General features: G+C 34.7%; 1 protein-coding gene across 1 annotated transcript; it reads left to right on the top strand.

Annotated features, from left to right (window-relative positions):
* The first annotated feature begins 468 nt into the window (after nt 1-468).
* LOC139706909 (olfactory receptor 8B3-like) lies at nt 469-1,407 on the top strand. The gene has a single exon (XM_071616801.1). The coding sequence runs from the start codon at nt 475-477 to the stop codon at nt 1,405-1,407; it is 933 nt and encodes a 310-aa protein (XP_071472902.1). The 5' UTR covers nt 469-474.
* The last annotated feature ends 9,630 nt before the right edge of the window (nt 1,408-11,037 follow it).

An 11,037-nucleotide genomic window follows, 5' to 3' on the forward strand; every position in this document is an offset into this window, starting at 1 on the left:
TCATGTTTTGTTTTAGATTAGGAAGAACATTCATGATTGCAAACCCACTAGAGTGTAATCTGCATTGAAGGTCAGCACCGGGTTGCTAAGATATTTGCTTCCAAATTTACTAGTGATAGGAGGCTCAAGAAAAGGGGGAAGTAAGAGATAAGAGGACAATTTACTCTGATTCAGCTTTCTTCTTTTTTATTCCTGGGTTTTTCTGACAGTCATGTTTGTGTATGCTCGCACCAGTCTTACTAATGTAGGCTAAGTGTGTGATGTTCTGAATTTAGTTTTAAGATTCTAATAAGAATTTTATATTAGTATACTGGCAGCACCAAAGGCAGGTTGTGTGGATTCAGATTGGTTAGTTTCAGACATTTCTGGTGCAAACCTCACTGGTGGGAGAAGATGTTCTTGGGAGAGTTGGGTTGTCTTTTAATGTAACTCTTTTATTTTTCTCCTTGTATCCACAGATTCCTTTGGAAAAGAATGGCTCCTGAAAATACCTCTTTTGTGACAGAGTTTATACTGGTGGGATTAACAGATTGGCCTATTCTCCAAGTCCCCCTGTTCATCCTATTTCTAGTAATATATATGGTCACTGTGTTGGGAAATCTGGGTTTGATAACTCTAATTGGCCTGAACTCACATCTTCACACCCCCATGTACTTTTTCCTCTTTAACTTGTCCTTGGTAGACTTCTCTTACTCTTCCGTGTTTACACCCAAAATGCTGGTGAACTTCATTTCAAAGAAGAATATTATCTCCTACACAGGTTGTATGACCCAGCTTTTCTTTTATTGTTTTTTTATTATTTCTGAGTGCTATGTGCTGACATCAATGGCCTATGATCGCTACGTGGCCATCTGCAATCCACTTTTGTACAACATAGCCATGTCCCCTAAGGTATGCTCCAACCTTATGCTTGGTTCATACTTGATGGCACTTTCTGGTGCCATGGCCCACACTGGATGCATGCTGAGACTGACCTTCTGTGATGCAAACATCATAAACCACTATTTCTGCGATGCCCTCCCTTTGCTCCAGCTCTCCTGCACCAGCACCTATGCCAATGAGCTGGTTATATTTATTGTGGTGGGCATCAACGTCATTGTGCCCAGTCTCACCATCTTTATCTCTTATGGCTTCATCCTCCACAGCATACTCCAAATAAGCTCCACTAAGGGCAGGTCCAAAGCCTTCAGCACCTGCAGTTCCCACATAATTGCTGTTTCTCTGTTCTTTGGATCATGTGCATTTATGTATCTGAAACCATCCTCTGCTGGGTCAATGAATGAGAATAAAGTCTCTTCAGTCTTTTATACCAATGTGGTTCCCATGGTGAACCCTTTGATCTACAGCTTGAGGAACAAAGATGTTAAAGTGGCCTTGAGAAAAATCCTGAGCAGGAAAATGTTTTGATCAGAAACAGCACCACCCTATGTGCAGTTCCAACACAGACAGATTCTCTGTGTTTACTTGAAATGTTTTTAGTGACATCTTTCTTATATTTCTTTTTTACCATTGGGGAGGGAAATTTGAAATGTTTCTTAATGTTTTGTAGTGGTTTTCTTTGTTCCCTCACCATTTACAGTTTCTCCTCTCACCATTTTGCCACTTTAAGACTAACATTAAGAAAGAAATTTCTTTTTTTTTTAAATTGTCATCTGCAATCCACTTTTGTACAACACAGACATGTCCCCTAAAGTGTGCTATAAAGAATAGACTTTTTACTAAGAAATGGTGAATGGTTCTGCACATGACTAAATAATGCAATGCCACATCGATATTATGCCACTAGGCTGGAGAATTCTTGTTTGCTACTTTGATGAAGCGACAGTCCTATAATTTTTCTACTCTAGATTTTAATCTTCCAGTGGGCATATATATATATATATATATATATATATATATATATATATATATATATATATATATATAAAATATAATTTGCAACCACAGTGCAGCTGTAAAGACTGTGCATTCAACACCTTTTTTAAGAGATGTTATATTTTCCTTGTATGGTTTAACTAACAGATATTATATTATCAATATATATATTTATTTTAGATTTAGAATACTGAAGTTCAAAGAGGATAATGATTTGCTTAAAGTCCTTCAGCCTCTTAAAGATAAAGCCTGGAATAAAATCTTAGTAACATGATTTCTAGTTTATTGCTCCTTTTAAAATATTTCTGTGATGCCCTATCTTTGCTCCCTTTGCTTTTCTATCTTATTTTCTTAGTTTTATTTCTCTAAACATGAGATATGAGAAAGAAATTCCACTCTGAAAGCTGACTGTGCTTTGTTCTAGGATGAGACCAGTTTTTGTATTATTATTACTATTATTACTGTTGTTACTTTTGTATAGAAGATCAATTTCATGGTTCTTTTAGTTGTGAAGAGGAGTCTTTGGGGGGGCAGTGTTGATGTAAGATGATTAGCTGAAGTCAGGAACAGAGTTTTAATTTTTCTTTTTTGAAATAAATTAAAAATTTTAGTGTCTTTTAATTGAGAGAATAGGAAAAAAGTAGAACTACAAGATTAGGACCAAAGAGACAATATGACCAGGAAATAAGAGATCTATGCATGGAACATGATCAATGAAAGTTTAAACATCAGTTAAGTTTGCATTTGTAACCTGTTTGGTAATTATTCTCCACTTTTAAAGCCTTGGTAAAATTTCTGAACGATAATCACCTTATGTTAATAGTATTTGTGGAAATGAAAATCACTGTATATTTGTGGGTTGTCAGGAAGGGAGTACAACTTCAGGATACAAAACAGTGAATCATAATTGAAATTCAAGTAAGGAAGAAGGAATTTAGAAAGTAAAATAACAGGAAATGAAAGCTACTGCTTTCTCTTTTCCAGAAGACCCTAGAAACATGATGATAATAGTGTTCCCCTGGACAGGACGCAGGTTTATGTCATTTGACTTTGAAGAATTTAGCCCCAGAAGCCAGGAGTACCTTGAAACAACTAAACCACTTGTGTTTATATTGACTTTCATAGACTCTTCCTGTATGGAATTTAAGGTATGAAAACCCTATATTCTAGCTGGGAGAGCCATAGAATTCAGAAGTTACATTTGGCGAATAAAACAAATGTGACAATGTCTTTTTGAGGATAGGACAATGGATAATTTTCCTTTTGAGTAAACAGGCAAAGAGATGACTATGCTGAAAATTCTTAACCTGATACAAAATTTCAATATTTTCTAAGATAACTGTAATAATATATATTATTTTCTCAGTTTTTTCTACTCTCTATTCACTGTTTACCTATTGAAAATGTATCAGAAGTTGTTGACTATTTGTTTTTAGATATACCACATTGCTAAAATTGTTTTAAAATATAAATACATTTTTACTTTATTACTTTTTGATGTACATTTCATTTTCTTTGGAATGTTTTCTATTTTTATTATAAATTATAATGATATTATTAATATAATTTTTTTAAAGATTTTGTCACAAGAATGACAATGTAGTAAGAATGACAATGTAGTAGTAATTCTCCATATACTCTGCAAATTGTAGCCCAATATTACATCATACTGTCATTTTTCCTTTTGTTTTTTAATTGGTGTACATTAGTTACAAAGAACAGTGACTTTCATTGTGGCATATTCATGCATGCATATAACATAATTTGATCAGTTTTACTCCTCACTACTTCCCATTACCATTCCTTCCTCTCTCTGCCTATCCTCCTTCCTTTGCTCTCAGAGTCTCTGTTGTACTCTCATGGTGTCCTTTTTTGTTCCTTTTAGTTTCCACATATGAGAATAAAACTTGTCTTTCTGAGTCTGACATATTGTGCTTAACCTGCTACTGTTAACTCCATAACTTTCTTGTAAAATATAATTTTATTCTTTATTGCTGAATAAAACTCCCTTGTGTATATATACTGTCTCTTCTTTATCCATTCTTCTGTTGAGGGACACCTAGCCTGATTCCATAACTATTATGTATTGTGTGTTGGGATAAATATGAGTATATCTGTGTCTCTGAATTATACTGATTTAATTCTTTTAGACAAAAAATGAAGAGTGGTAGAGGTGGATTATATGATAGTTCTATTTTTAGGTTTTGATGAACCTCCACACTGATTTCCATTGTGGAAATTGCCTTTGTTACAGAGGCAGAGCCTGCTGCAACACTGAGATAACCATGGTGATCCTTGGTTACCAATTCTTGCAATTATGCCAAAAAAAAAAATCAGACATGTTGTTCAAATAGTCATGGGCTAAAATGGAAAAAAAAATGGACACTGTCAATAGAGAAAGCATGACCTTTAAGAGGAGAAGTATGGTATGTCTCTTGCTCTCTTGTTTTATTGGAGGTACCAGGGAAGTTTCCAGAGAGCACTGCCCAGGTCCACCTCTTGATTTTCAACTGTCAACAGGACTGCATCAGACTTCCAGTTCCCCACTATGCATGGTAAAGTACAGGTTCCTTTGGCTCATGCTGACTGTTTCTAATTGGAACTTGTTCTTACAGATTTTATGATTAGGGATAATTAATAAGTGAAAATTGATGAATGGGAGGTATTAAATCCAACAAATGGAAACATCTGACCTCAACAATTTCTTCTAGTAAACTGTGAATTTACAGAAGACTATTGTGGAGCATGGAATGGACACTTATCCCCTGCTCCTGATGTTTCCTTCCATGTGGAGGACATCAGTGCCATCACCTGGCTGTGCTCTTCTCCCTACATGACTGGGGATAGCTTTCCCTTCTCCTTTATCTTTTTTAAGAGAGAGAGAGAGAGAGAGAGAGAGAGAGAGAGAGAGAGAGAGAATTTCTTAATATTTATTTTTCAGTTTTCGGTGGACACAACATCTTTATTTTATGTGGTGCTGAGGATCGAACCCAGCACCCTGCACATTTCAGGCAAGCGTGCTACCGCTTGAGCCACATCCCCAGCTCCCCGTTCTCCTTTTTCTTGTATAATGGTGGCCTGCCTATGGGAAGCAAGTTCTCTGCCACTATAGGGAGTGGTGAGCCTGTTGAGCAGATCAAAAATTGTTAATCACATAGTAAAAAACATTAGAAAATCTATTTTTAAGTTATGTTTGTGTCTGCAGTCTGCATCACAAGATTCATGTATTAAAATGTGACATTTTGTCTCTGATTTATCTTATTTCTCACTGTATAAGGACTCAGAAGAGACTAGCATTCTGTAATATGTTGTTCATGACTATTAGAGACTGAAAAAATGTTTAAAATAATTCTAGCTATAAAAGAAGGTAATGAGACACTAATGATATTAAAACACCATAAAGTGACATAAAGATTTTAATTAGAAGTAAATAGAATGTCTGGAAGGAAATCTGTAATCATTGAAGTTAAAAAGTAAATAGATAAAGTACATTGACAGAGTTGGAGAGATAATAAATAGAAAATTGATTGGAGTAAATTATATAATGTTCAGCCAAGATGAAATGAGAAAATAAGGAAGAGAACCTAAATGACACAAAAGACAGATATAGGTACAGAAACTCCAGAAAGAGATAATCCAGGAGAAGCCTTATCTGCATATACAATGGCAAAGACATATTCAGAATTTTTTTAAAAAAATGTATTCTTACAGAACAAATAAACTCAAATGAACACATAAAAATATTTGTAGAAAAGTTTTAATATCTGTTATGAAAATAGCAAGAGCATAGGAGTGGGATAGCAGCAGGGAGTGGGGGAGGGAGAAAGAGAGAAACAGGGAGGGAGAGAGGGAGGGAGGGAGGAAGAGAGAGAGTATCTAATTATATATAAAGAAAAAAAATAGTGATCTCAAGTTTTTAGCAGTAAATACAGAGTTCACAGGCAATGAAATAATATATTCTCAATGCCAAGGAAAAAAACTCTTGTCAATTTAAATTCTGTATTTAGTCATTTATGTATTTCATAAATGATGGTGAAATAAGAAAATTTCAGGTGGAAAATAGGGCATTTTAACTATTATATTCCCACTGAAATTACAGTCAACAGAAATGCTTTAGTATTAAGAATACAGAGATGGAATAAAGGGATGAGACCAAATACCATTGTGTGGGGAGAAATTATTCAACATATTGGTTGATTTAAACAGACATTCATTATAAACAAATCAAATGACAATAATAACTACATTAAGAGCATTTATGATAAGGTATCATTAACTTACCAAACAATAACATGCAAAATGGGGTAAGGTTAGAGCTAAAATAGTTTATGATTTTTTAATTCTTTGAGAAGAGGTTATGTATTCTGACTACTTTAGACATTGTTAATTCAAGGACATGTGCTCAAATTTTAGATTGTCCTCTAAGATAGTGGGAAATATGTAATTTTCAAATGAGAAAAGAAAGAACAGGAAGAAAAAATTTTAAAATGTAGCAAAAAATGTATAATAAATAGAAGAAACAAATAATAGCAGAAATCAATTTAAATATGTACGTAACATTAGCAAATGCAAATGAGACAACTCCATTATTTAAAAGAGGGGGCTTTCAAATTGGGGGTCAAAAGGCTCAACTCGCAACCCTTATGTCAGTACAGCCATGCTATTCAGAGGGAACAACTATAAAATTGAAGGACAAATATAAATTGAAAATAAATAAGTAAAACTGAAATACCAGGAACAAAGCTACCAACACAAACTGCTATAACTAAATTAATACAAAGATAAAATGACTTTAACTATGATTAGCAGAGATAAAAAAAGCCACTTCAAAATCATAAAGATAATAGCATTTAATAGCTTCAAGCCTGTATTTACTTACTGTAGGTATTACACCATTGACAATGCTCTCAAAAGTGAAGTCCATGTGTTTTTTTAAATATATTTTTTAGTTGTTAGTGGACCTTTATTTTTTTATTTATATGTTGTGCTGAGAATCAAGCCCATGTTATTTTTAAGAACACATGGAATACAAATTATACTTATGAACTAGTCCTTAAATTCAGTCTCAATAAATGCAAACCTGTAAATGAAGACCACTTTCTCTAATTACCATGCATTATTATTAAAATACAAAGTTCTCCACCCTTCTAGATTTAAAATTTACTTATGAATTTTCTGAACTCCTTCTCTGATATTTCATCAACTTCGCTGTCCATGGGTTCTGTTATTATAGTATTATATAGTACAGTATCCTGGTTTGTTTGGGACACTTTTCTCCCTTGTTTTTTCATGTTGCCTATGTGTCTTCCTTTCTTGCAGTATGGATCTGAGATATTACAGTTTCTTCCCTATATTCTTGTAGTCCCCATGCAGATTGTCTGTACCTCACCGTGATGTTGTACTTCCAGACCCTGCTGGTGTTCCTCAGTGTATGTTACTGCATGTAAAGTTGGTGGTGGCAATAGCCGAGGTAACTCGAGATAATAGTTGAGGTGGCCCAAGATGGAAGCAATGTCTTACAGAAATGGGTCTGAAAGGTGGGCCTCACACTCCCTTTGGGATGCCTGCTCTGAGATGCAGCTGCTTCTAGGCCCTGTCTGCTGTCAAAAAGTTTCAGGTTAAATGTATGATATGTCAAGATCATTGTAATGTTTTGAGCAATTAATAAAAAAAATTTTAAAAAAAGTTTCAGGTTACTGCATGGGGAAGCTATGGAGATGACTGCAGGGTCCCAAAATGGAAGTGGATTAGGCTTAGGCTCCAAGGTCGGGGGGCAACTCAGATATACCCTGGACCTGGGTCCTGCGCAAGTTGGTGTGGATGGATCTGGGCCGGGCCTGGGCTCCTGAGGTAGTCTGCTGGTTGGAAGAGGCAGTCCTGTGCCAGAGGCTAGGCTTCCATGGGTGTCTGCCCAAGGGGTGAAGAAGGAATGGACCCAGGCCTACTGTGAGCCTGGGTCCCGCACTGTCTGGTGTGGGCAGTCTGGGCTGGGCCTGGGCTCCTGCGGTCTAAATTTAAAATTTATGAAGCACTTTCAAATATTTTACACGGTAAAAACAAATTCAAAATGAAATAAGAATATATTTAGAACTGAATAAACATCATAGGGTGTTAACATATACTAAAACTTATAAGAAATCGCTACAGTAGGAGTAACAGGGAAACTTTGTCCTACAATTAATTTTATTTTAAGATAAGATAAAATATTTTGAAATTAATGTGCTAAGGATTGAGAGCAAATAGCACAGTAAACTCAAATAGTAATAATGCTTTACTTATAAAATATTATTAATATTATAGTGTATTAATAGTAAGTACTTCCAGAAAGAATAACATAATAAGAAATGATAAAACTGTAATTACAAATTCAAAAGCTGGCTATGCACATGATTAAAGAAATAGAAAATAATCTGGAAAAATCAATTGAATATAGGAGAAAATCCCCAAAACTTTAGAATGGAAAATGGGCACACAATTCAGAGTGTCAGATACAGAAAAATACATCCTGAACATACAATGTATTTGAGAAATTCGATTAAATAAAAATCTTTTTGAAAAACCACTACTTATCAAAACTTGATTTTTAAAATCTTCTGACAAAAGTATAATAAAGAAATATAATCAGGAGTTCAAAATCTCTATTCCCTCTAAAAATGCTTGAGATAGTATGTAAATTCTAATGAAACTGAAAACTAGCCCAATTTATGTGAACATTTTTATGGAGTAGAAATAGCCCTCTTCAATTGTTAAGAAAGCACTTATAAAAGCTGGCGATGGTGGCACAGTACTGTAATCCCAGCTGCTCAGGTGGGAGGATTTTGAGTTTGAGACCAGCCTGGGCAAGTTGACTATTTATTCAATAATAAATAAATGAATAAATAAAAAGAACATTTGTATCTCAACAAACAAGGAAGCATAAAAAAGGTATATTAATATGGCAGTATAACATACTTGGAAGGGTCAGTCATGGTAATATGCTACAGAAATATGTAACTTTTCTGATATCATACCAGATAATACCTTTAATGTAATGTAGATAATGTAATCATCTAGTATAATCTAAGATCACATATTAAAAAGTAGGACTTTAAACAGGTAGCCTAAACTAATTAAGATATCAAATTCATGTTTTCCTGAAAAGGATATTTTAATTACATTTGTTACAGTAATAACTGTAGTTAAAACCCTAGGTTCCCTTATGGATTTCATAACAGAAAACAGTTGGGCTTTTAAATAGGAAAAGCTCAGTAGCTTTCCAGATATCAAATTTCTTGGGGCTGCCTGAGATAAACTTCAGTAGAGATTCAGATGAAAAGTTTTGATAGGAAGTATGTTTGAAGAACAAAATATACTTTTTTATTGATTCTCTCTGAGATCTATCCCTTGGGTGAGTAACTGTTTTTAAGAATATGTGGAGCTCTATTTTGATTTTTTTTAGCTGTATATTGTACAGGGAGACAAATATTGGGAGATTTTTGTATACCTTTGGGAAACAATAATATATTTCTAAGCAAATGCAATATTTACAAATAATATATGATTTCATTTTTATGGTAAATTTTGTAAAATAAATGGGTGTCAATTTCTCACAAGGTTGTACAAATCTATGTTTTTGAATTTGTTCTGTTTAAATGCTATGTTTAAATAGTTCTTCAAGATAATGCATCAAACTTAATATGTAAAAGCTATTACAATTTTTTTACTTTGACTCATTTTATTCTCAAAAATAAATCGTATATGAGGAGTTTTATATGTGAGGATATTAAATCACAGGTATTATAATTTTTCTAAAGTTTCATAACTGGTAAGTAGCAAGGTCAAGGTTTCATTTTGGCTGTTCTTGATATAGAGTGGTATAAAGATTTGTACTGTGAATACTATGATATTGTATTCATTAATTTTTTGAGATTGTATTCACTTATTTTTTGAGACTCCAAAACAAGCATTGCAGAAAAGATCAACCATACTTAAAATTTTTGACTGGAAAAGGGTAATACTTATTTTCTGTTCACATGTACCCTGGATGGTTTAATCTCCCGGATTGATCTCCCTTTATCTGCATTTCAGTGTCAGTATTCTTTTCAGAACCACTAATGAGTGAAGCAAATCTTGCAAAGCTGAGAGTTCTAATGTCCTGCTGTCCTAAAACTGCTACATTAGGGTACCTATAAGTTCTTGCTTCTGTAGATGGCTTTTCCTATTTCAACCATGTCCCATCAGAGACCCAATTGATAAGTGGGTCACAGCCTTGAGTTGTAACTGGGCTCTTAACCATCACTGACTGTCAATATTGAAGACATTCTTGGCATTATTTTAGATGTGGCAGATCCACAAGCCTGGTTAGGATGACAGCATTCAATATCCCCACACTCCTGTTGTTCCCAATGCTTTTCAGAACAGCTTACTGCCATAGATGTTCCTGACAGCAGAAACAGCTCCTTCTTAAATCTAAATCATTATGTCATGCTATTCGTGGTCTACAAAATGCTCCCAAATCTTGATAGTTTTTCAAATGTCACTGTAGGAACCCCAGGGATCTTTTGATCTCTGTGCTTCTTGAAACCTGACCAACGTTTTTGTTTTCTAATTGAAAGACTGTCCTCTGCTCCATGATAGCTGGGAGTAAAACTGCTTCTTCCTCTGTTCTTGAGCAACACATGCTGTCATCTGCTTTCCCATTCATGTCCCTGGTTGAGGCTACTTGCTGTTTTGGGAAGCCTTGGAGAGTCAATTGGAGAGCAAATTCAGAAACCATTTTATAAATGTAAAAAAAAATATTAGGAAGAGTTGCATAGTGATTTAAAATTTGCAGAGGTAAGGCTGGGCTGTATGTAGCTGAGTAGCAGAGTGCTTGCCTAGCAAGTGTGAGGCACTGGGTCTGATCCTTAGCACCCACAAAAATTGAACAAATAAAATAAAGGCATGCTGTCCATCTACAAGTATAAGAAAAGCCATGCAGAGGTCTATACAGACTTTGTCTTTATAACTATTGGTCCTATTCATAAGGAAATAGATGCCAAGAAATGACCTGTCCTGTCACACAGACTCTATGACAAGGAGTGCATGCAGTTCTGCTTTCAGCCCACTCGTCTGCCTCCAAACAAGAAGGTTTTCTATCTATATCATTAATCATAGGGGACAGGAGTTAGGATTTGAATGAGC

Source organism: Marmota flaviventris, chromosome 9 (genome assembly GCF_047511675.1).
Source record: "Marmota flaviventris isolate mMarFla1 chromosome 9, mMarFla1.hap1, whole genome shotgun sequence".
Taxonomy (NCBI): domain Eukaryota; kingdom Metazoa; phylum Chordata; class Mammalia; order Rodentia; family Sciuridae; genus Marmota; species Marmota flaviventris.

Bases quoted from the DNA above. Each gene is read 5' to 3' on its own strand.
- LOC139706909 (XM_071616801.1), top strand. From the start codon at position 475: ATGGCTCCTGAAAATACCTCTTTTGTGACAGAGTTTATACTGGTGGGA.